The sequence below is a fragment of the Somniosus microcephalus genome, chromosome 6 (genome assembly GCF_052327205.1).
Source record: "Somniosus microcephalus isolate GS21.2 chromosome 6, FLI_Smic_1.0, whole genome shotgun sequence".
NCBI lineage: Eukaryota > Metazoa > Chordata > Chondrichthyes > Squaliformes > Somniosidae > Somniosus > Somniosus microcephalus.
In genome coordinates, this window is record NC_140992.1 from 58,752,079 (window position 1) to 58,779,448 (window position 27,370).

Consider the following 27,370-nt stretch of genomic DNA (forward strand, 5'->3'; position numbering starts at 1 on the left):
CTTTTATGTTTAATAATAAGCAGAGGGGTAAAATCAAGAACGACAAGATCTTGAGGTGGAGAATCGAACTCTCCACCTACAATTATGATATCTTGTATCGGCCAGGGAAACTCAATGAGCCCCCAGATGCCCTATCACGTGGTACATGCGCCAACGCGCAGAGTGATAGGCTGCAGTCCCTCCACAATGACCTCTGCCACCCGGGGGTCACCAGGTTTTTCCATTTTATCAAATCCCGTAACCTGCCCTACTCCATCGAGGAGGTCAGGACCATGACCAAGAGCTGCCAAATCTGCGCCGAGTGCAAACCGCACTTCTATAGGCCGGACAGAGCAAGCCTGATCAAGGCCACCCGCCCCTTCGAACGCCTGAGCGTCGATTTTAAAGGGCCCCTCCCCTCCGCTGACCGCAATGTGTACTTCCTCAACATAGTTGATGAGTACTCCCGTTTCCCCTTTGCCATCCCTTGCCCAGACATGACCAGTACCACGGTCATCAAGTGTCTGAATGACATCTTCGCTCTGTTCGGGTTCCCCAGCTACATACATAGCGACAGGGGCTCATCGTTCATGAGCGACGAACTTCGGCAGTACCTGCTAACAAGAGGTATCGCCACGAGCAGGACCACCAGTTACAACCCCCGGGGGAACGGCCAGGTGGAAAGGGAGAACGCGACGGTTTGGAAGGCAGTCCTCTTAGCACTAAAATCTAAGGGCCTTCCGACCTCCCGCTGGCAGGAGGTCCTCCCTGCAGCGCTTCACTCCATTCGGTCACTGCTTTGTACTGCCACTAATGCGACCCCTCATGAGAAAATGTTCGTTTTCCCCCGGAAGTCTACATCGGGAACCTCGCTACCGGCATGGTTGACTTCTCCTGGGCCCGTCCTACTGCGGAGGCACGTGAGGACGCATAAAACGGACCCCCTGGTCGAGCGGGTGCACCTCCTACACGCCAACCCCCAGTATGCCTGGGTGACATACCCAGACGGGCGGGAGGACACGGTCTCCATACGAGATCTCGCACCCTCGGGTACCCCTGAATTACCACCGTTATCCCCCTTACCACCGTTATCCCCCTTACCACTGTTATCCCCCACCACCCCTCCCAACCCAACCCCTGCAGACGGCATGCCAAAGCCCCAGGAATCTTCGCCAACCACCCAGACACCAGACCCGACGTCGGATGCTGCAACACCACCGCTGCCACCACGACGATCAGGACGTCAGACAAGGCCTCCTGATAGACTTAACTTGTAGTACCCTTCACCCCGCCGGACTTCACATTAAACAAGGGGTGAATGTGGTAAACCACTGTATTGTATATTGCCACCTCTGGGTGGCGCTGTGTATGGAGGCATGCCTCAGCTGACTCCACCCACCACTGTGTGGGTTTCGTTCAGACTTGTTCAGTCACTCACGAAGAAGCATGGTCTCTTCTTAGCTAATAAAAGCCTTATTCATCTCTTCTTTCGACTCATCATCTCTTCTTCGACTCATCACCTTTTATGAAGTAATTGATAAGCGTATCACTCAGTACCTCAGTGGTGCTGCCACTTTATGCTGCATGTTAGCTGGAAGGTGTCCTTACAGCAGATGGCACAGCTCTGCCTCTCTGCTTAGACATACCCTGTGAATACAGCTCCCCATGGTCCTTGCCTGGTAAGTGTACCAAGGCCTGCAGATATAGTTGGTGGCACCTTGCTGGAAGTAGCCAATCAGGCTCGGTTGGCTATTGTTTACCCTAGCATGCCTTTCATGCAGTGCCACTTAATGCATGACATACTGTGATTGGGATGCTTCTGCAGAACCATCCTGCACATACAGTTAGTCAGGCTTTCACACATATGTTGGACTTGGTATAATAGCATTCTTTGTGAACTGTAGGCTCTGCATGAATTAATCCTTTGTGGGTACGAGTGTACCAATTGGTGAGCCCTCAACATCTGAGGTGCACCCTGGCCTTCCCGGCAACCCTCCGTTGCTTCTCATCTTCTTCTAGAAGTCAGAGGTATAAGGGGATCCCAAGGGGAAACCGAATGTTGCGCAGTAGCAGCTGGAGGAATAAAAAAAGTCTGTTCCACATCAAATGCCACAAACTAAGATGAATACCTAAGTGGCAAGAGTAGAAAACAAAGAAACCAACAAGAGTTTTGAAATTACCTCACAATTTGAGAAACAATTTTCTTGCTAAGCTTCTTTAACCTGACTTCCACATTCAGCTCAGCACTAATTCTAGATGCTCATTTTCATGGGTGGGAATATGAATGAGCATCCAGCATGTACCAATATTGGAAAATTACATACCGGATACTCCTTCCAATATTAATGAGGCTCCCACCTGTCTCCGACAGCTGCTCCCTGCCCCCGCAAATGTATGCAATACACAAAGTGAGCAGAGACCTAGCACAACAGATTTCTATACACTTTACCCATCAGATTTGCCCAATTTACCATTTGACCAGAAAATCTAGGCCTACATATAGGCCGGAAGTTTGAAGTTTCTGACCTGGTATGTCCTGTCTACAAAAAGCAGGACAAATCCGACCCGGCCAATTACCGTCCCATCAGTCTACTCTCAATCATCAGCAAAGTGATGGAAGGTGTCGTCGACAGTGCTATCAAGCGGCACTTACTCAGCAATAACCTGCTAACTGACGCCCAGTTTGGGTTCCGCCAGGGCCAGTCAGCTCCTGACCTCATTACAGCCTTGGTCCAAACATGGACAAAAGAGCTGAACTCAAGAGGTGAGGTGAGAGTGACTGCCCTTGACATCAAGGCAGCATTTGATCGAGTGTGGCATCAAGGAGCCCTAGCAAAACTGAAGTCAATGGGAATCAAGGGGAAAAATCTCCATTGGTTGGAATCAAACCTAGCACAAAGGAAGTTGGCTGTGGTTGTTGGAGGTCATTCATCTCAATCACATGACATCACTGCAGGAGTTCCTCGGGGCAGTGTCCTGGGCCCAACCATCTTCAGCTGTTTCATCAATGACCTTCCCTCCATCATAAGGTCAGAAGTGGGGATGTTCACTGATGATTGCACACTGTTCAGCACCATTCGAGACTTGTCAGATACTGACGCAGTCCGTGTCCATATGCAGCAAGACCTGGACAACATTCAGACTTGGGCTGACAAGTGGCAAGTAACATTCGCACCACACAAGTGCCAGGCAATGATCATCTCCAACAAGCGAGGCTCTAACCATCTCCCCTTGACATTCAATGGCATTACCATCGCTGAATCCCCCACTATCAACATCCTGGGGGTTACCATTGATCAGAAACTGAACTGGACCAGCCATATAAATACTGTGGCTACAAGAGTAGGCCAGAGGCTGGGAATTCTGCGGCGAGTGTCTCACCTCCTGATTCCCCAAAGCCTTTCCACCATCTACAAGGCACAAGTCAGAAGTGTGATGGAATACTCTCCACTTGCCTGGATGAGTGCAGCTCCAACAACACTCAAGAAGCTCGACACCATTCAGGATAAAGCAGCCCGTTTGATTGGCACTCCATCTACCACCTTCAACATTCACTCCCTCCACCACCGGCGCACTGTGGCTGCAGTGTGTACCATCTACAAGATGCATTGCAGCAACTCGCCAAAGCTCCTTCAACAGCACCTTCCAAACCTGCGACCTTTACCACTTAGAAGGACAAGGGCAGCAGACGCATGGGAACATCACCACCTACAAGTTCCACTCCAAGCCACACACCATCCTGACTTGGACCTGTATCGCCGTTCCTTCACTGTCGCTGGGCCAAAATCCTGGAACTCCCTTCCTAACAGCATTGTGGGTGTACCTACACCATATGGACTGCAGCGGTTCAAGAAGGCGGCTCACCACCATCTTCTCAAGGGCAATTAGGGATGGGCACTAAATGCAGGCCTAGCCAGCGACGCCCACATCCCATCAATGAATTTTTAAAAACCTGCCCGGAAGTGGGGGTCTGGTAAAGCGCGCACGCTGTGGAGTTGCGTGCATGTGACGTCATGGACAGGTTCCCCGCCCGGCAGCCAGCCTGATTGACAAGCTGGCTTCCAGTCGGGATGGGAATGCTGGACAGGAGGCCACAACAGGTAGATGTGGGGACGGACCCAGGGGGTGGGGTGGTTCCAATCCAGGGGGGCTGGGTCCTATCCCGGGAAGGAGGGCCGGGTCCTATCCCGGGGAGGGGGGCCGGGTCCTATCCCGGCGGGGCCGGGTCCTATCCCCAACCCGGGGGCGGTGGTGTTGTTTATATGGAGCGGGCCTGATGGTTGGTGAGTTTGGGGGACCTGGAGGAAGCACTCCTGCTTCTCCTGGCCCACAAGGATTGCTCCCCGTGGCTGCCCTTTCCTCGCTGCAGCTACTCGGAATCCCGGGTCTCGCGGTCGGCTGCAGTTAAACCTGCACAGCAGGTTAAATCAGAGGATTCAGAGCTTCATTATCATATTTAAAGTGCCAACCCGTCTCCTGGCAGCGGGTTGGCTGCCCGTCCCCCGTCCCACCTGAGTAAAAGCCAAAAGTGGGCGGGTTGGGGTCGGGTTTAGATTTTTAATACTTTAACTTCCCCCCCACCCCCAACCCACATGTTTTTTCAGGTTAAAATTATCCCCATAATGTTGAACTTTTGCATGTTAGTGAATTGGTTTAGAATGAGGCTGGAATCATTTTACTGCACCTCTTCAGCAAAGATGCAGATTGCAAGAGAATACAGAAATCATTCCCCCTCCTCCTTCAGTCTATATTTCTGGGTTCAGGGCATTTTACTGGACTGTGCATTCCCTCAGCGTAGGTCTGCCTCCTGAAAAGGTCATATGCCTGGAAGCAGGGGAGCAAAGCCAACCGCCGGTTTGCAGCAGCTGTAATGGCAGTCAGTCCAAAACTAGCAGCCAGAGGGCCTTAGGCCCCAAAAGTCCAGTACGGCACTTGGAAATCAAGGCCATTTACCTATTTTTGGCCTCCATCTACTTGTTACCTGTTGCTTCTCAGATCCTCTGTCCTGAATGGGGCTGGGTGCAAAGCCTAAAGTCCATTTACTGTCAGTGCACCTGTAAATGGGCATCGCCTGGCATGGACTCAAGAAAATGTGCAGGGAGGCACTGTGATGTAATTTCCACTGCATTTGCATAGGTTTTCCATGCTTGCTCCTGTATTGGCATAAGCATTCCCAGCTCCCTTGGGGGACCACCAGGATTTACCCGGCCAACACAAAGGGTAGTGTATTGCATGGTAATACTTGGATGAAGACAAAATGCAAATTTAGATTGGAACAGACCTAAATTACATGCTGCCTTTGAAGTCCATAATAAAATCAGGTTAAACACGCAATAAACAATTTAGCAACCTTCTCTTCTAGCATGGAGCTCTGTTATATGGGACCACAGGCTACGAAATTATGATGCCTGCTCGAGTCGCCACAATAAGAGTTTTCCCTTGCTGAGAAGCAGCTTAATACATGTGTCCAACTGACTAGCAACACTATACTCTCTCCTAACCCCACCGCACCAACCCCCCCCCCCCTTTCAGAGAACTAACTCTGGCCTCTCTCACTGCCCACACTCCATCTCTCCCCCCCACAACAGAAAGGAATACCTCCCTTGGCCAATGACTTCCCCTTCCCCCTGCCCTGGGAAAGAACTCGTGCCCATTTCTCCTACCACATTGAGCCGAAAACCTTCACTGTGTCCCCCAGCCCCCCTACTGTAAAGAAAACCAGCACTGTTTCCCCCCACCCTACATAGAGATGGAAATTGGCCCTGGACCATACAACTCCTCCACCCCCATTGTGAGGAAAACTAACTCTGGTCCACTGCACCCTCCCTCACTGGGAAGAAAGTCAGTATTAGTCTAGGGTCACCCGCTACTTCCCCATCCCTTGTTGTACCCTCTGCTCCATGCCCTGTCCCAATCATCTTTCCCCTTCCCCTTTCCTCCTCTGCCCATAACCCCTATCTTCACCCTCCTGCCCCACTGTGAAGGATGACCTATTGCACCCTCTTCCAATTAAGAAGAAAATGATCCGTGTCTCAGTGCCACCCACCTGGTATTGCCCCAACTCTTCTTCCTTCCCTATCACCCTTCTCTTCCCCATCTCCTGCTCCCCAACTCCCTCCCCATCCACTTGCCTCATCCCACTCTCCATCTACCTCCCCCATCCTTCTCTTACCCTGCTCTCCCATCTTCTCCTCCTCCCTCCTATGCCTGGGTCGTTATTCCCCCATCTTCTAACCCTGTTTGGCCCCAATACAAAAACTAATCTAGACTCCACGTGTGCAATGCTACATATATATAATATGCATACATATACACCGACCTGTCACATCTGCACAGCATCCACATAATCCAATGTTAGCTCTGAAAAAGCAGCTGGCTCCATCTGTTACATTTGAGAGTAATGCCTGGATTCTATAATTATATGACTGCTGGATTCTATAATTATATGACTGCTGAATTCTGTCTTTAATGCACCCATCTTAAGTGTTTGCAGTAATTAATTTCTTTTGCAGTTGGTAAACAAATTCATCAGCCTCTGTGGGTGATCAATGTTATGTTCAGTCAAGCAACAGCTCAGTCAATATTTTATCAATGCGCATTCAGGCAGAAAGTTATCTATCAAGACAACAAGGGGTATAAATCTGCTTTCCTAAAGAGAATGCTAGTTATGTATAATCAGGGTAGTGGGAGGTCCAAGGCATCCACAGGACAGTAAAATCAATATTCTGCTACAATGGGCATATGGGACATCTCTTCTGATGCAATTAAGTGTATTCCACCACTGGGAGAGGATGATATATGACTGAGGCCAGATGTTGACACCATAAGGGTTTATAGTGGCCACCTAACAAAATATAAGGTGATCTTATACTCCAACTATATTTATCATAGGCAATTCCTTCAAGATAAAAAGGTCAAATTTACATAAAAAGAAAATTAATGTTTTAAATAAAATGGCAGGGCAGTAACTGGGGCAACCTTACATGCAGGAAATCATTTATAGTACAGGCTTAGTGCTGCATATAAAGTGTCTGCCTCCAACTGTATACATCACCTGGCCTTTTGTCGTACAGACTATTGAATGATAAAGAACAATGAATATTAATAAAGATCAATGAAAGCTCTAGTTTGTGCTCGGATGAAAGAACTAGATCTATTGACTATAGTCAAATCATACCTTACAAATTGTGAAATGAACTTTCAACTATTGAATTACTATCAACAACCAGTAATTTCTATTATTTATTAGCCTTGTATACCTTGGTTACAAAAACAAAAGCTATATCAAGATAATGCCATTCAGAGAGCAGACATTTCATTATGACTTTCTATATAATCGAAGCCTAGGTACATTTTAAAAGCGGTACTTCTTTTTAAATGTAATTTATATCATGCAGTAGTGAAAAAACTGTGCCAAGAAAGCATGTGATTTATATTTGGATGCCTCACCTGCATGAACAGGTTCATAATTTACAAAATAGCTGAATATTAGGGATTTAATATTCTATAGAGTCATAGGTGCCCTTTGTCTGGTAAAAAGAATAAAACAACAAAAAAATCTAGTGATGTAAAATAAATAGATTTGCATGTAACTATATAATTCTAAACAGAAAGAACTGGTATGACAGGTGAGGCCTGATAAAGAGAATTTAAAGTTATTTCTCCTTGGCTAGAACTGTCCCACCCTAAAGTTCTCAAAGATTTTTTCAAAGCAACACAAAAGCAGTATAGAATGCTGAGAAGACCAACGCTTCTGGCAACCTGGCAAAATGTGCCCTTTTATGTACTATATATACATCACAATATAATTGTTTTTTTAAAGGTACGGTATAATTGTCTCTCTTTCTATTAGTCTCCTTGCACCATGCCCAATACCAGAAGGCTTCCCTCTGTTATTGGCCTCCAGGAGATGCACAAGATCAGCCAGAGTCACTCTCCCACAAAAGCAATCCTACCCTACCTGTAACAAAGGCTCTGACCTCCACACAACAACTAAGTCTTGTGCATTTCTGCTGTATGACACAGTGAGGCAGATTTTTGTCTTTACCACCTGGCTGGTGCGGATGACACTTTATAGAACCTGCCTGGTTTTCATTTCATTGAAATCGATGGAACGAAAATCAGGTGGACTCTATATAAACACACAGGGGTAGATTTTTGTTTTGGGCCCCCACCTAGGTGGTGAAGACAAAACTCTACCCCAGTGTGTTTCAGCACCAGCATGCTGTGCCGCAATCTATGTAAATAGGTGACCACATGAAAAGGATTTTAAAAAGCATGCTTGGCTGACCATTGCTTGTGACTGCCTGCATTTACTGAAAACTTCCAGCATGGACTGATTGGTTTCCTTATTTCATCATTTAACAAGACACTCTTGCAAAGATAATCTGTGGAATTAGATGTGGGTTGTGCAAATCACATCAGGGCAGGCAAAACAATCTGCTGCATAGTTTGGATTTGATGTACATACTAAAATCACCAAAGAACAATTCTTTAAACATTCACTCAAGGAGATCTTTACTTGTTATTTTGCAGTGTAGAGATGTGCCAGAAATAATCTTATAAAGGTTTGTTTTATAAAATATAGATTTTTTTTAGTCCTCCTAATGAAATAGCCTGAAAGTGCTACTGAGGTATGCTGCAAATCTAGAAGTTTTATGTGGAAAACAATTACATTTGTACTATAAGAATTTATTCCTCAACTTGATGAGATTATTCTGTGCATGCTCAGGAAGAGATCCCATTTTATGTTCTTTACCAGATGACTAATGAAAGTCTCTATTCTTCAGAAGTAAATAAAATAGTATTGATGTGCAGAACAGAAAAATATTTAGACCCAGAAATTTCTTGGAGCTGAATCTGCTCTGGCAGTAACTTGGCTGGAAGTGCGTCAAAAGCCCCACTTACACGCGTAGACGTGGTTTCTGGTGCACTTCCAGTGAAGTTTATGGTGGAGGAGCGGGAGCAACTCCTAGAAAATTCCGGAGTTTAATCTTCAAACTTCACCTGGAATGTCCATTTGTGTTTTGACTCAACAGTGCTCAATTAGGTACTTTTATTATAGAATGATGACTGTATAAAATTTTCTGATGACACCAAACTATATGAGCAGGAAGTTTGAATGTATTAGAAGAATATGGTCAATGGGATCTGGAATAATATTTATTTTTAATGTGAAAATAAATGTAAAGTAACACACATTGCAAGAATTATAGATACACAGTGAATGAGTTCAACTTTCTGCAATTCACTGAAAGTGTCAAGGCAATGTGAAGCTGAAACATTGCTAATCATTATGGGATACATCTTAAGGACCTCTATTATAAATTAAAACAGATTATTTACACCAGTATAACTGATTCTTAAGACTAATTTAGATTATTGTGCACAATTTAAGCACCTTACAGGAAACTCTTTTTTATCCGGCACCGACGGGACCGGCGTGGTGCCGGTTTATCAAAAAGTCTGGATTACCGAGAGGTATAGTTAAAAGTTACGAGAGCTCCGTACACAGTAACAAATCCAGGCTTCCCTGTTGCTTAGCAACAGCTGCAGGAACCCCGGCCACAGACCAAGCATCCCTGTTGCTTAGCAACAAGTGCAGGAACCCTGGTGACACAGTCACAGCTCCAGGAACGGCCACTAATATGAAGTGAAACTTACCTGAACCTACTCCTGAATTTTGCCGGTTAACAGAGATTTCCGGTTATATAGGTGCCGGTAAATCGAGAGTTTCCTGTACTTTAAAAAGCTAATGATGCATTGCAGAAGATTTAAGAAGTAAGACTGATTTAACTTTCTGGAGTTTTACTCAATTATCTTTGAGAATCAGTGAAAATTTAATCCAGGTTTCTCTTCCTGGACATTTACTTTTGTTTAGTTGCCTTCCTCAGGAGACTGAATGGATTGGGTGAAACTCATGTCAGGATGAATTTTACATGGTCTGTGGAAGCAATGGGCTTGATGGGCTCAAAGGCCTTTTTTGATCCATATTTCTTATATTGCTAAAACTAGTTAGAAAAATTAATTTCCCTACCAAAAACAATAACATGTCTTTACTTCCTGGTAATGTTCCTTTTTTGTAGAGGGAGATGTTCTATATGCAAAGCTTGGCAGAAGCTTCTTAGGTTGTTGAGTCTGCATACATCAAGTATATACACATAACGGGTCTCATCCATCACTTATACAGTCCTTTACAAACCACAGCAGTCTCAATTCCCAGCATAATCTAGGTTCCAAAGGACAGTATAACCAGTTTAAATCCTTCCCAATACAGTCTAAATCAATTTCTGACAGATTTCCCTTCATCAGTATTTTATTACTAGTTTCTATTGAAATCATTTGTGGTAAAGCTGTAGCCAGGTTTGATAAAGGAACATAAGAAAGCCCGGAATGGGAAAAGGCATTCCTGCCCGTTTATTTTATTAGACCATGAACATTCTGCCCTGCCATGGGTGGAAAGAGTCAAAAATACCTGAACCACTTGATCATTTTCCTACCTTGGCAAGCAGTCTTCTGTTCAGCAGATTCATATCCAGCAGAGCAGGTACAAGCTCCAACAGGTACCATCCACTCCCCGTCCCCATTACAATACAGCTTCAAGGGGACAGATACTTCAATAGCGTTACTGAGACAGGTACCAGGAGCAATGACAAGTGATGTAGGTTCTGCTCCAGTAACTGTTTCTGGAAAAACTGCGAAATTTGCAATCTCAGATGGACATTTCTTGTAGAACACACGCAGAGAAATGATTGACATGCATGATCCCAGATCCTGAAACGCTAAGTAGAATCCACTCTTGGACAATGGACCAAAGCTTCTGATCTTCGTGTTGACTCTCCCAGACTCCAGTTTGGAAAAACTCTCATCTGGTGCAATGGTGTCCACTTTCACATAAGGGTTCTCCATCCAGAATGGAGCAGATGCTGTTGCTGAGTCTGTGTCAGACTCATAGTAAAATAAATTAAAAGTTTCCTTACAAGAACCTGGGATATTTGGTATACTGTTGCAGTCCCGCACAGTGAATTTCATCTCCACGTATACTCTCTGAACGTCTTTACGTACTATGTAAGTAGTTCGAAGCCAATTATTCTGGTTTGCTTCCATCACATTACAAACCTGGTATGTGCGAATAGGATTCATTCCATCATCATATCCACTTACTTCTTCCCACTGAACAAAGAAAACAAAGAATATTTGTTGTAACAGTAAAAGAAATCACTAACATTTTACAAATAATATGTTAATAATATTATCCACATATTAACTATAAAAATGGTTCTATTGGGACTAAAGCTTCAAGTTCTCTATTAGTATTATACTGGATTGGTGATGTCATAGTCATTAGGGTTCTTAATCATTTAAAGAAAAACATTTCCTTGCCACTGCGATCCCGGCTATATTGCTGTAAAATGCTAAAAGCGTTCATATGTATATGATCACAATTTGCGATACATATTTTAATGCCATCCTGCGTGAAGAAAATATTTTCATACATCCAACACAATATTTAATTTACCATTCTAATCAGCTTTTGTTTTACATAAACATTTTTTTTGTGGACAGAAATGATAGTGTACTAGAAAATCCATACTGCAAATTTGTGTAATCTTTGCTGCTTGACTTCCGAGAACACAGACTGACATTGGAGGCTCCTGGTTTAGGCAAACTAAAATCAACTGTGAAGATTTATTTTCTAAATTGTGATTATAGATGTCTAGGCGGCTAGATTTACTAAGTAGTTAATAGCTGTTGAAGGTTAAAGGTCCCATCAGGTTTGGTCACGTCAATGTAACGCCCAAGGCTGCTTTTTTTTAATGTATCCAGACCTCTCTCAGGAGCCTGGACTGAAACTTGTTGAGGGAGCAAATGCTTTTTAAAGGTATGGCTAATATTAATGGTAGGCATACTGAACGTTACTTGTAGCTTACATGTGAAACCATTGTTTTCACACAAATTGCAAACAAATTTAGTATTTTTAAATCACCAAAACAACTTCAAAGAATCTAATTACATTTCATTTTTTTCCTGATTTGTGAAATAATTTAACTTAAATGATCAGTATAGAGTGTGGTCACACAGTGCAGTTAATTGTGTCTTTCTAAAAAGGAAATGATATCAGAGTAGAGATAAATTGTAAAACTGATTATGATCATCAGCTTTGGATGAGGGAACTGGACGAGGAAGAAGGGCATGGTATGCAATGCCATTCAAACATTTCTAACTGGATGAGGTATGTTCAACAGGTTAAACTGCCTCTTCTTGTTCCACTTCATACATTCTTCTGTTTATCTTTCACACCTATCACAAACGCATCTTAAGACATAACTTATGTGGTTGCAGTGCATGCTACTTATTGCTGTACATTTCCAAAAAGTTGACAACCACAATCCATTTCAAAACAATTTATTAGAATGTTTGTACACATATTTAAATTGAAGAGTCTCCTTATTAATTTATGAACATAGATTACACAAAGATAAACACAATTGAGGAAGGCCCTTTGATGCAGTTATCTTATCCATCCACTGCCCATCTGGGACTTTGATGTAAAGAGTGTCCTTTTAAAGCAGTTGAAAAATATTTATTGAAAACAAAAATCAAGTCAAACTCAGACTTCACTTATGACGAGAATTTTTGCTTTGTTACGTGTAAAGCCCTAATAAACCATGCACATTAGATATAAAAAGGCCATATGATGAATACAGTGGGTAAATACATACTTTACACATGTATAATTGCACTCAGTTTTATATACAGAGGTGAAAATTGTCCACAATCTTTGTCATATTAAATAATGAAAGATATTTCAACTCAATGGCCAATCTTTTTCTTCTATTGAGAAGCTTCACACTGGTTCAAATATTCCTCCCCTTATTGCCATTGGCAGAAAATGTTCTGTAACATATTCCATTAAACAACTAAAGCTGAGGCCTTAAACATACAGAATTTTTTTTGCAATGCCACAGGTTTAATCCTAATATTCCTTTACTTATTAAAGTATATGGTAAATACTTCACCCGTTACCACCACCAACAAAGAAAATTGTAAAAAATGAAACTTCAAAGACAGCACAATATATGTGGCCAATGATACCTTACATGCAAATTCAGGGATTTTATGCTATTGACATTAATCAATCACAGAGCTGTCTTTTTTCACTTGAAGACAGTTTACCTTCTGTAGGTTAAAATTCACATTTTATTTTTTGGTTCAGATATTTATTGGTAGGCAGTTTCTACTGGTTCTCTTATCCCTCCATCTGTCACTCATGGGCTTTGATATGTCAATGACTTCAATGAAAAGGAAAATCTGGAGGTGTGATAAAATGAGCTGCTGATTCTACTGCCCAAGACCAATTTCACCCCATTTTGATAATTGTAGACCAGAGTGTGTTGAAAAGTGGAAATACACTGCATAGGAAAGCAGATCTGCCCAGACATGCAGTCAGTGCTGGTGTGCAGTATCCACCCTGATTGGATCAAACGCAAAACAGAGTTGTTCCAGATTCTCCAGCACCAAGACATGGCATAAGATATCTGAGATTTGGTTGCAAATTGCAACTAATTTTGTTGATTCACTCATGGATAAGCAATACATAGATACGATGTTGAATATTTCTTAGCAATGGTGTCACACAACGCCATTTAATGGATCGATAAAGCTAAATACTAGGAGGTGTTAGATGTGGTGCAGCATGCCCCTTTATTTTAATCATCCTAATTTAGAAAAAATAAATGCACATCTGATCTAAAATTTAAATTCCAATGTACCTAATCGCATACCATTCACAGATTACATAGATGTCCTGATCCAGCGCTTCACACAACTAATTACTTTTGAAGCGCAGTGAGTATTGTAATGTAGGCAGATGCAGCAGCCACTCTGCACCTGCAGCATTCCACAAACAGCAATGAGATGAATGATCAGATAGTCGTGTTTTTAGCTAAATTAGTTGTCCAGAATATCAGGTTCTTTATATGCTTTTTACGCTTCTTTATACAGTGTCTAAAGGATCTTTAACAATTTTAGTAGACAGAGCAATAGCTTAACGTCTCATCCAAAGGGCAGCAGCTCCATCAATGCCCAGTTCCCTCAGTACTGCACTGGAATGTCGGCCTAAGAGATCAGCTCAAAGCTTACGGCACTAAAATGATTTGTTAGAAGCTGTTTTTATTATCATTTTAATTTTGTTAGCCAGTAATATATTGTGTAAATTGTCCTTACCCCCGATTCTGGGTGTGCAGTCCATCCCAACTCGGCAGTCGCCCATCTTGAATCCATAAGAGTCTCTGTGGACCAAAATGGAGGCAAAATTAATGTAAGATCTAATAATGAAAAAATAGCTATAAAAATACAAAGTAGTATCCACAATAACTCACATATTCACACAGAGTCAGAAGAATAAAGCATAGCAAAATTTCATTACTGACCCATTGTACCCATTCCTCAGAAATATAGCTGCTGCATACAATATAATATGAGTTTGGTTGCCTGCTTTTATAACTCTAATATGCCATTCACTCATAGAGAAGTAACTGTGCAAAAGGTACATTTACTTCTTTTGAAACAAATGTTTTGTGCTATATCCACAGCATTTTTTGATTTATGCAGACTACAACCTGGGGGTCTCAGCACATAAATCGACACTTTAAAAGACAAAGGTTAAGGAAACCAGAGGCACAAATTGCTTGGGAGGGAGGACAGGGTCAAAAGCACAGAGGGGTTTTAAAATAGATCAGGGTAATTCACATTAAACATGCCCTACAGCAGAGAAAGACTGTTACAAATCAGTGAAACCGGGGATGATTTTTGTAGCCATATGTGAGGAAGAACAGCTGCTCACCAGCTTGACCATTATAAAGGGCTACTGCTAACTTAAATCTGTGTAAATAAATAAGATTTCCCAAAATATACTTTGAGCATAAATTGCCAGTTTTGTTCTGTACAGAAGACAAATAGGTGGAGTGATGACTAGTGAGCAAAAGATAAGGTTAGAGTTAAAGGGAAGTTTTTTGGATGGTAAAGATATGGTAATTAATGTTCCACAGGGGCCTGTGTTGAGACTGCTGTTATTTACTCTATACGTATAAATGATCTTGACATAGAAATTAAGGAAACAATATCAACATTTGTTGATGGCATCAATTTGTGATTATAAGAAACTATGACCAGGACTCTGAAAGACCACAGGGGACAGCGATAAGCTAGCAGGATGGACAGATAAGTGGCAGATGCAGTTTAATGTAGAGAAATGCTTGGTAATATATTTTGAAAGTAAGAATAAGGGAATGAGGTGTCCCTTTAATTGTAAGATTTTAGATGGGGTAAAGAAGCCTTGGTGCACAGATACATAGGTCATTATAGGTGGCAACACAAATAGATAAGGGCATAAAAATACATTTTAAATTATTGCTATTGTATCTACAGGCACATAATAAAAAGAAGTAATAACAAGTGAAAGGGGATAATATTAAACTTGAGCAAAACCTTATTTACATTACAGTTGGACAGAAAGGACATAAAAGCAATGAGAAAAGTAGAATGTACAGCCACTGAAATGTTTCCAGGGATTAGGGGTTACAGTTATGAAGAAAAACTTGAGAAGTTAGAATATTTTTTAGTGGAACTGAAAAGGCTGGGGGTCTTCAAAATATTGAAAAGTTAAGATAGAGTAAATAGTTTTTCTCTATTGACCAATGAGACAGTAACAAGAGAACACAATTTTAAGACAAAAAGAAGTGAAGTTAGAAAACATTTCTTTATACAGACAGTGGTTAGAATATGAAATTATTTGGCATAAACTTTTGTTGAAACAGTGTTCATAATTTTTTAAAAGGGGAATTAGTTTGTTGTTTGAATGAAGGAACTTGCGTTTACGTAGCACCTTTTACATCCTCAGGAGACCTCAAAGTATTTCACAAACAATGGATTATTTTTGAAGGACACGTGTGCTATGTAGGCAAATGTGGCAGCCAATTTGCACACACGTCCCACAAGTGACTAGTTCATCTGTTTTTGATGGTGTTGGTTGAGGCAGGAGTGTTGGCAGGACAATTCCCAGCTCCTCTTCAAATTGTTCCATTGGATATTTTGCATTGACCTAAGCTGGTAGGTGGGACCTCGGTTTGACCTCTCATCCAAAAGACAGCCCCTCCAACAATGAAATGTTGGTCTAGATTATGTGCTCAAGTCTGTGGGGTTGAGCCAATGAAAGAGGAATAGTAAAGGGTATGGAGAGTGAGTATGAGACTGGGTTAGACTAGGTGACTCATGGGGAAAAGGTACCAGGGCAGACTTGATCGCTCAAATGGCCTATTTCTGTCCTGCACACTGTAATTGATTCTATGATTATATAATGCCGTACATTTTTACCGCATAGATTTCAAAGCACAATTTACAAATCTCCTTAGTATTTATCAATTGCAAATTGTGGTAAAATACACAATCTAAAGTAAAATAATTAAGCATATTTTGCCATTTAATTTTTCTCATTGTGTGTATTTGCTTGTGCATATACAGCCAAATGTATATGTGTGTCCATATGCCTTTATACCTCAATAAAGAAATGGAGTTATTCAAAATTTTTGCAGAAAAATAGTTGATGTATTGAAACAATATCAGAAACAATTCACTGTTTCGGGCGGCCAGCTCTCGCCGTTCGCTCCCGCAACCGGAGCGAGGTGCTTGGCGAGTCGGGCAGAGGCAGCGCAGCGCGGTGAGCAGCAGCAGCAGCCAAGCCGACCCGCTGGAGCACATCGGCCAGCAGCTCCTCGGCGGGAAGGAATTCCGACTGGGAGGAGGGGAGCCGAGCATGGCGGCCATAGGCCGACCCGGGAGAGAGAGAAGTAGGCCCTGGGCCGTGGAGCCGGCGACGGTGAAGAGGAGGCCGCATTGGAGCATTCACATCCCGACGATGTGTTCGGCGAGTCGGGCAGAGGAGCGCAGCGCAACAAGCAGCAGCAGCAGACTCAACGACAAGCTGCAGCACGTCGGCCGGCAGCTCCATTTCGGGTAACTCGCAGTCCGGATGGGAGCCGGGCATGGTGGCCAGAGCGGGAGAAGCAGGCCACCACACATGGAGCCGGCAACAGTGAGGAGGAGGCCGCGGTGAAGAGGAGGACGGAGCGGCTGAGGGACATTATGCTCCCACTGCCACGAGAAGCCATTGTATTGACTCTGAACGCAGCGCTGTATGTATAGCTGACGCGTCCCTATGGGGAACAAACATTCCATTGTACTTGTTACATATGGCAAATAAATCTAATCTGAATCTGAATCTGATCTGATTATTTACACCAATGTAAACTGAGGTAAGAATCCATATCACACTCAAGTTGCAGGTAAAAGTGAATAATTTGCTGACTCACAGAAGAGACACACCTTAGTTCATTCTAGAATTAAAGTTTTCCAATGTTATTTTGCCCTAAAGCAAAAAGCACACCACTACTGGTCAGTTCCTGGGTTTGAGATTATAGGTAATTAATTGTGCCATTACACCATTGAGCAATATCTGAAAACCAAGGAACAAGGATGACAAAAGTTCAATTATTAACAAACGCACTGTCCAATTACATATGGATGGTAACTCATAAAAAAGCTCTTGCCAAATTTGTTTGTTGCCTAAACAAATCAATTAGTGCCATAATGAGATGTAAATCAACAGGAGCTCTCGGTCAGTGGGATCAAGTGACATGCTAGTGTAAGCAAATTTGAGTCGATCAGGCTGCTGCTGCCTGTTTGCTCAGCATTTGCTCAAACAATACAGATAATACAAAGCATGGATGACAGAAAATAAATGTTTCTGGATTGTTCTAGTGAATTTAAAGTAGAAATGGAATTTTCAAGAAAATTAATATTGTCATTAAAGTCAGCTTTAACATGTACAGCATCTGCATTTTTCAAAGCCATAAACATTAGGCTGCCTTTGTGGGTGTGCATAATATGTTGTTTAGTATAAGGCATAATGGTGCTAACTAAGGAATTCCCAGCAGGCATTTTTGATGTCCTGAAATTTGCTCTTAATTTCAGTCCCTTTTAGCTTAAATCTTGGCGAAAGTGAACAAGGATGAATCAAGCCAATTAGCACCAGATCTCTTAAAATATGTAACTATTAACTGTGTGAGATTGAAAAACATCTGTTTATACCATTTTCTTTCAAATAATTTCAACAAAAAATAACTTTCTTTCAAATTCCTAATGATGAATACTAGAAAGCAGAATTGGAGAAATAAGCTACACTACAAAACATGCTTTAATTCACAGTATTATTGAAATAAAATGGAAACATGAATCGTGTTAAGACACTCAAGCATAGAAATGTCATAAAATGTACGACCAATACCTTTGCCTGTTGGTTTTCACATGACAGTGACCTATGATATTGCTACAGTATGATCCCTGATTTAAAATGCATTCCAAAGCAGATCCATTCCATAGTCTCTTTTAGAAACCACAAGTTCTAGGTATTAATACAAATAATCAAAGTTGCCGAATCATTTGGCCACCATCTTCTTTTAGTTACTTATATCAAATTGATCTATAGAATTTAAAGCTGCATGCCTGACAATTTGTTTAGTTTGAATCAATAACCTTCACCCTCAAGAGAAGTAGCTGCTGCACAAATCACAATTCAAAAACCATTTACTTCTTGAAATATTGAACTGGAAAGTTGACTAAATTGAATTTAAAGTGATCATTTTTTATTTCTATGCTGCTATAGGCCAGCCTGTCAATCACAAAGTCATTCCACTGCATATCGGGGGATTAGAACAAATATCAATTATTTTAAAAACTGGATGCAGGTCGCAGGTGCTAGGATTTTCTTAGGCTCTCTTTGTCTGTGTGGGAAGGAGACTTAAGTGACCAATGGGGATCATGATTTCTGACAAAAATAATACGCTAGATCAAATTATCTTAAATATTTCCCATACTGACCAAAAATATTGAAGCATTGATTTCAGCTAATAACATCTTTGGTTAATCTTTAGTAATCCGTTTAGTCACAACTAGAAACTGTGTAGCTTTGGAATGAATTTTCAAATTTAACAAAAGCCAGAACTAACTAAAAACATCTACATATCTGAATGTTAGTGTATTGCATGCAAAAAGAGACTAGTGGTGGCCTTGCAGACTGTGCCCTTTGCTGAAGAGGATGGATATTGTGGGCAGTAGTTAAGAGGGCGAGAAAACAGAATTGGAGAGGTGGATGTAATTTCTCACCGTGATAATAGAAAGCTGACAATGTACTCCACAAAGTTACATTCACCTTTTGATTGCTGCATTACAGTGCAACTCATCAGGTCTATACAATGCTTTTGTGAAGTGTTATGGCTATGCCTCTGTCTCTCCTCTCCTCACTTGTTACTCTCTCTCTTCCTCCTGAGATCTAGATTACATTTTTTCATTGCCTTTTTTGCCTTTACCTTCTTCTTTGGTAATCTTTCAATTTACTTCAGTTCAGGAATGTATAAACAGATTGCTTGTGTTCTCCAAAGCCTCTCTGCAATATCTTTTCTCTGAATCTGCCCTGCATAATTTTCAAATTTATCTTTGACTTTATCTTGCTACTCTGCATACCTAGCACAACACACCAAGGCATGTGCAGAGCATATTTTGTTATAAAGTGCACAGTAGCCCATTCAATAGGTAGACCAGGGAGTATTTCTTTTAAAATGGTAAGACTATAGTCATAACCACTTTAGTGGCTGCTATAGGTCAAACTTGATGCGGACATTCCAACGTTGCTGCAGTGGCAAAACTGGGCTTTTGCCAATGTACCAAAATCTGTGAAAGAGTTAAAATAAAAACAGCTACGCACGTCCTGCAAGGAGCTGTCCTGTGGTTTTCATCTTATTCCCCAAAGATTTATGTAAAACCCAAGTGTGCCATTTTGTGCAAATGGTTTGTGACAAGGTTCAGTTCCTGTACTGGAAGTCATTTATCTTCATCAGAGGTGATGAAATGATCCCTGACTCTTGATTATACTTACCATGTGTCTCCAAAGGCGTCAGAAGGTTGAAAATGCGAGGAAAAATATAATGAGACTTGTGTAAAAGATATCTAACAACTATGTGCTCTAATTTAAGAAGGACTTGACAAATATTCTCTGCAGAATAGTTGCTGATAGAAATAAAGCAGATGCCATGGGTAGATTTGGGTGAAACTTTACACCTCGTACCTAATGGGGTTATATTTTGAAGGCCCTTAAGCTATGCTCAGCTGTTTATGATGTAGATAAATTTTATTAATCGTATTGTTCAGTGTCACTTTATAAGGACAGCAGAATTAGATTGAAGACATAGTCCGGACCTTTTGTAAGCCCCAGCAACATCTTTCATATGTTAATAAGACTGAATTAGCATGATCTCTTTAAAAGTGTACCAAATCTAAATGGATTTACTTTGCAACTAAAGTTGTGTAAATTCTTATATCATATGGTAGTTGAGTAGCCTTTGCTAATTAATTCTTACAACGCAAGTAATAACAGTATTATCCCCGATACTGTTTAGCAAGTAACGGTCTAAGGATCCTAATGAAATAACTGGGCTGTGCAATCAGACTGTAATTATTATGACATTGTATAAACTTGAAGCTGGGGTTATATCACTAAAGTTAAGTACAAAATATACAGAAATTGAATGGACAAAACTGAATAATATATTTACCAGGCATAACGAATAAAACAAACTGTGCTTCTCTATCTGAACCATACTTATAGATTAACGAGGCAAAGGTATCAATTTCCATCTGGCAGAGGGATAGATGGAAACTCACAGCAAGGTCAATCAGCATCTGTGGAAAGAACAGTTGACATTTTGGTCTTACCCTTCATCAAAACTCTGATGGGTATGAACCAGAAGCATCAATTTTGTGTTTTCTTTGCAGATACTGACTATCCTATTGTGTTACCAGTTTTTTTTTAGTTTCAGATTTCCAGTATTTGCTTTTTACTGATAGTGTCTCACTTTCAATTTTCTGTCTCTTTCTTTGCGGGGTGGGGGGGGGTTGTTGTGGTGGTGGTGGGTTGGGCCTCATCTTATCCAGATGGTCCAGAGAGACTGGAAATTCACCATGTTGGAAATTGAACTTGTATCCAACCTCTCTGTCTATCTGTATCCAACCAGCTGTGGCAACAAGCTGATCTGAATACACAGGGGTAAATTTTCAACTGCAGTATGCCTGGCAGACTGTCACCTGCTGAGGGTATATTTTGAGAATTGGCGCACATATTTATCCCATCATGTTTTAAACGCTTTAGTCCTGGAAATGACAGTTGCCAATATTAATGGGCCACACTTCACACGCCCGTAAGACATTCCTCAATCTGTGATTTTAACAGAGGCATTGACTCATTTAAAATTTAGTAGATTAATGCCTGCAGGTGAACGCTTACATTAAAGTAACACACAGAGGCATGTCATGCACTTATCTGCTAATAATGCCAATTATTAATTTCAAGCTTATTGCTCTTGTCAAAATAACAGTCTTAAAACTAGTCTTTGTAATGCATGGAGATAAAAAGGACCTTTTTGACAGAAGGGGGATAGGATGGAGTTTGCTTCTGTAGCTCCTACTTCTATCCAGATAAAAATATTGGGCCCAAACTTTCATGGGTCGAGGGCGTGCATCCTGGTGAAAGTGCTAGGATGTGCTCCTCTGAACCTCCACCACTGACCCTACCAAAGTTAGCACAATTAGGAGGTGATCCCTTCATTTGCATGTGAATGGCAAGTTCCCAAGTCACCATGGGCACATCTAGGGTGCCTACCTGGACCAGAGGCCACAATTTCCAGTATAACTTGCTGATTCTAGGGGGTGCTGGGTTCTCCCCAGAAAGAATTTTGAGGTTCCCACAGTGTAAGAGGACGCATTTATATAATTAAGAATTGTCCTTTTTCTTTGTGTGGGAAGTGAGGTCCAGGCCATCATCTGGCCTGAATCCCAAGGTGGAGCTCACTACTGCCATCTGATGGGCTGATATGCCATTCTGCCACTGGTCATACTTACCCTCTCATGTATCAACTGCCTCATTTAGGCCAGGAAGAGACTCTTTCCCCATGAGGCCAGATAGAAACTCCAGAGCATACGCCTGATTTCAATCTAATTTGCAGTCATCCTGCCGCATTCTAGCTAGAGTTAGCCAGCGGTTATGAAGTGCCGCGAATGTTCAGCCCCATATTGTGTAACGTCTTTATTGTTGCTTTAAGCACCAATGTGCCAGAGCTGGCCCATTTTGAGCCTTTCTCTACATAGAGACACCTTGAAGGAGTGATGTGATTTAATTTTGGTCTTATTATTTTGAAACTAAAGGTTTCAATGAGATGCTTCCTATTTGCATTTTCCATAATCAGGATCCTCTTTCAACAATTCTATAAATATGATTTTTAATTTAAAAAATAGGTTACTGTAACACTACACTAAATGCATGTTTAGTTAGTCAGCTGTTTGGAAAATTGTTTACGAAATAGTGGTTTTGGCAATGTTCTTTTCTATTTATATGTCAAAATGTCTTGCAGGACACTTTTAACTTGAGTGTATTACATGTTTAAAGTATTATTGTGTGTATGTTTATATATATATATATGTATGTGTGTGTGTATATATATATATATACTAGATGTATTATTAATTACTGGAAGTAAAGCAATATTCTGATACAAGATACTTCAGGCAGAATCTGGACAACACATAACTACAGTTTAGCGATTTTAATCATTATGTGTAGGCTCTTTAAGCCAAAAAAGTCAAAATCATTTGCTTTTAACTCCCCTAATGTCTCAATGGTTCACTGCACTGCTTGATGTGGTATTGAGTCAAACAGACCAGGAAGGTACCAAGTTTGATCTCCAGTCTAAATTATCTAGTCTCTTCTACCATGTGGAGAAAATTGGCAAAAAAATTGAAGAGAAAAAAAAATTGTTTTCAAATCATTTAAATGTGTTCAGTGGAGATCAATTTTAGTTACTCCTGGTTCATATACTTTTGTCATTATCTCCACCCTTCAATCTTCAATCCCTGGCAAGCAACAGATATGGCAGCACAGTAGCATAATGCACACTTACTGAACGTAATCTCTGCTACTAAAACTTTAAACCAGATGAGTGAGTGGCCATGACTTGTTTGCAAGGTAGTCATCTTTGCCTCCCACATTGTGCAGCACTGCCACTTGAGTACCAGTAAAGGAATACTCTATAGCTACACTTTTCCCCACTAGTTTGGAACAAACCACACTTTGTAAATTAGCTTGAAAAAAACTGAATATGGGCCAGGCCAATCCATATATCAAACAGCAGGATTCAGATCAGATGTACAGTTAACTGGCATATTTAGAAAACCTCATATTATGTAGTATCCATAGTATTACAAATTTACTGATTTACTTACTTCTATCCATGACTACAAGTTCTGCAAATACATTGTGGTCTTTATTTCCCAAAGACTGCGCAGTCAGTACTTTAGAATGTTGATTTTCTTTTATTTGAAACCATTAAGTCAGTTAGTTTAATCACTTTAAGTGTTCTCCATAACTATAGGTTTGTTAAAATAATTGAAACCAGTAGCAAATTCAGTTGAACTGATGACCGTGCCCTCAGATTCACACTTCAGCATTGGTTCCATAGTATTTTAAAGTATTCCAAAAGCAACATAAAACTGTTCAGTTTAAAAGTATCGAGGGTGGGCATGGATAGAATGTAGGCAATGATTCTGTGTGTGGCCTCTGCTACTCTAACGTTTTGCTTGTATCGTAACAGAATACAATAAGGCATGAACTTCTATGAAGGCAAAAGAGAACTATGGGCCAGGGAAAAAAATTGCGCATTGACTTCTGAGAATGGACTCAGGCATCCACTGGCCTGGAACAAAAGCATCTGACAGGGGTTAACAATGATGGCATCATCCACCTCCTAAAGAAAGTTGATAGTTAATTGCACAAGACAGATTTTTTTTTTACAACACAGCAGCCCCTTGCTTCAGTTGCTGCATGCAGAGTGCAGTCAGTTATACAAAACTATTCTGAAGGAACAATTATGCCAAGGGGAAAAAAAACTGTGAAAATGGTAATTTCACCAGCTAATGAGCTACAGGCTGCCCTGCTTGTCTCTCGCCTACCAATCTGCAGTGAGCCTTGACTCAAATGAAAGAAAATGCCGCAGAGTTCAGGAGAACTTGAGCAACATCTCAGCAGGCAGTAATTCATCTGAGAAGAATGAAAATCACAGTATAGTCAAGCCATGCAGTAGGTCTTAGCATGCTAAAAGTAGCAATAGACTTCTAGATCCCTGTTGGGTATTTCTATGAGATTGAATAAAAACTGAGTATTTGATAAAATGTATTAAAAAATTTCCTTCACTAAGATATGCTTTTCATTAATGTAAACAGTTATTTACCATAGCCCATACCATAACAATAATGCATATATGAAACCATCATGTTGGAACATGGCTTTGTTAAGCTGCAGCATATGCGGGAGCATATCTGAATTCAAAACAAATTGGCTCTGTTTGCGCACACAAGAAGTTTAATTATCTGGCACTAATTTATTCAAACTAGTTTCACTTGGTTTAAAATATTAATGTCTTCAGTACCATAAATTTTAAATACTACAGTATTTTTAGGGACTGGATGGTCCAATACATCAGAACACTGGACTTATCCCTGGGGCCAAGATCTGAATCCAGCTCGAATCGATGATGTAAGTCTCTGTCTGATGGCAATTAAGGTCTAAAATGAAAGAAATCTGGACAATCTTAACCAAGTTCACAATTCATTCACTGTCTCACTCAGAAAGGCCCAAGGGGTGGCTGGCGTTGAAAATAAAAAATTCACACTGGTGCAAAAGGAAGTGCGCGTTTGAGATTGGTGTTAACGTACATTCTTGCAACAAGCACTCAGGAGGCTTTGCTATGCATCTATTCTATGCTATATACCTGATCTTGGAGTGCTTGATGCTGACATCAAATGCTAAAAATGGAAAAAGTATTCCAGTCACCTTGCTTGCCTTGATATGTTTCTTTATCAATAGAAGACTGTTGAATTCAAAGGGATGAGCAAACTTTGGGTAATGTCTTAACCTCCAGTAACTTTAAAATGTAACAAAATTATATACATATATATATATATATAATATATAAAATCTTCATTTGGTTGAGCAGTAGCCAGTTATTTCTCCCATAAAATGCACAAATAGATATCTCTTCTATCCATGATTGACCAATAACCTGAATAACAACTTTGCATTTTCCTAATGAGGTCCTATTTCCTAGGCTACATCCTGTCACAGTCACACACCCTATAAGTCAGTCATTCATAAATCTTAAGCACTGCAGTCAGTGCACATAGGGCCAAACTGTTCTCCTATTGTCATTGCATAAGTGTGAATAATTAAACAGACAATGGGAAACTTACAAACCAACGCTTTCTTCCTCCCCAATTTATTCATATCGCAATGAAGTAAATCTACTGTAGATTTATTACAATGGTGAGGTCTGTCTGGATTTTTTTCACAGACATTACAATACGATTGCCAATGGTACAATGGGAATTCTTGCTAAATGACACAACTGTGATTTAACCATGGACTAATTAACATCTAAAGTCGAACGTAAGTCCAAAGAAGTCCTTTTCTGAAACTACTTACCCAGCTGTACTGTAATATCAATTAAGTTGGGATGTAGTTAAAAAACTAAGTATCAGGAGCCTCTTTCTGGCTCCTGCTGACACAAAATTATTACAATACAACATTCAACTAAGTGCTTCTTATTCTTGTCAACAAGTCAAAATGTTTGCATTTAAAATAAACAGGTTGAAGTGGATTTACACTAAACCAGTGAAACTGACATATACATATTCTGCAAGATCGTAAAAATGACTGCAGTGTTTGAATATACACCCTAGAACTTAGTCAGAAATTAAAGATGGTGTGGAGATGCCGGAGTTGGACTGGGGTGGACAAATGTAAGAAGTCACACAACACCAGGTTATAGTCCAACAGCTTTATTTGAAATCACAAGCTTTCGGAGCGCTGCTCCTTCGTCAGAAAGGGATGAATCGACTTAATTTGGTTAGGTATGGGTGATGGTGTGGTGGAGTAACAAAGAAACTACTGTCTAAGTTTGGCATTGGCTTTCTGAAATGCACAATCACTAACCAGTTCCTGATCACAGAGGCAGCCCCAGGCAAAAAAATCACACTCTGTGAAACCTTTTCTCACGCTTTGTACTGTTTTATTAATGCACACATCTTACCTTCCACTTTGCATGGCTTACTTTTATGTACCCAGGTTATGCAGCAACTGTTAAATCTTCACTATGGTATGTAAAAACAATAGCTGAATCTTTTACTAAAAGTAGTAAGAGTTACATTTGCAATGAGTGCTGAATGTATTTTTGTTTCATCTATGTACAGTTGCTTAGACTATTTTACATTTTTTTAGCCCGGGGCCAGAGGCCAGCTGTGTTTGCTGTTACCTAGACATTTTACAAGAGTTTTGTAATTTTCTTCTATTATCTTTATTGACTGTTCTTATCTTCTGTCTCATCCATAAAAAAATTATAGTCCTGTGGTTTAACAGGCGTCTACTACAACTGTTACAATTGGTTTTACCTCATGGGTTGTTTCATGATCTCAGCAAAGTACAAAACCTCTCAACACATTGATGTTTAACTTCTCAGTAAAGCCCAGATGGTATCTGTTCCTTAAAGGGGGTTTGCTATTTAGTAAACTGTCTTGCAAGGCAATTTAGCCAGCACACTATCATCAGTGTTGGTGAAATTCTATCACTGAATGCACAAACTGCACAAAAAATGTAAAGCATAGTTAGTAATGTGAAAATGGCATTGCAAAATTCTTGCGTTGAAGAAAATATAGCATCTGTTGCGATAGTGTTCCAATGGGCAACATGATGATATTGCAGCAGATTTTTCACAGCACAGTATTCCTGCACTTGTCCAAATTCTTTCCAATGAACTGAAAATACTAGATTCCTCTGCACAACTCCACAATAAATGAACCATACATAACACACAATAAATGTACCATGCATAACCCACCACAGTAAATGTACCATACATGACGCACCACAATAAATGTACCATGCATAACCCGCCACAATAAATATACCATACATAACCCACCACAATAAATTAACCACAATAAATGTACCATACATAAAGCACCACAATAAAGGTATCATATACAATGCACTACAATAAATGTATCATAGATAACCATTTTAGCTGCCAAAGTACTAAAAGTTTTCAGTTAAAAGTATTAGCCTAATTGAAATTTTCTTTTTAAATTCCATAGCCAATGATATACCTTTTACTAATATTAAACTGAATTTACCACACCCTAGTTTAAATTTTTTACTGAATAGGGAAATGACCTGAAA

General features: G+C 40.7%; 1 protein-coding gene across 5 annotated transcripts in view; it reads right to left on the reverse strand.

The window, feature by feature from the left end:
* ephb3b (eph receptor B3b) overlaps nt 1-27,370 on the reverse strand; it is a 99,419-nt gene that overhangs the window by 62,791 nt on the left and 9,258 nt on the right. For 4 of the 5 annotated variants that reach the window (XM_085990256.1, XM_085990252.1, XM_085990254.1 and 1 more), the window contains exons 2-3: nt 14,206-14,270; nt 10,479-11,151 (exon numbers count right to left, since the gene is read on the reverse strand). In XM_085990256.1, the coding sequence (XP_085846382.1) occupies nt 10,479-11,151; nt 14,206-14,270 (738 nt within the window). Of the gene's footprint in view, nt 1-10,478; nt 11,152-14,205; nt 14,271-17,361; nt 17,583-27,370 lie in introns of those variants that run through there. The other variant, XM_085990253.1, reaches the window with a different exon arrangement.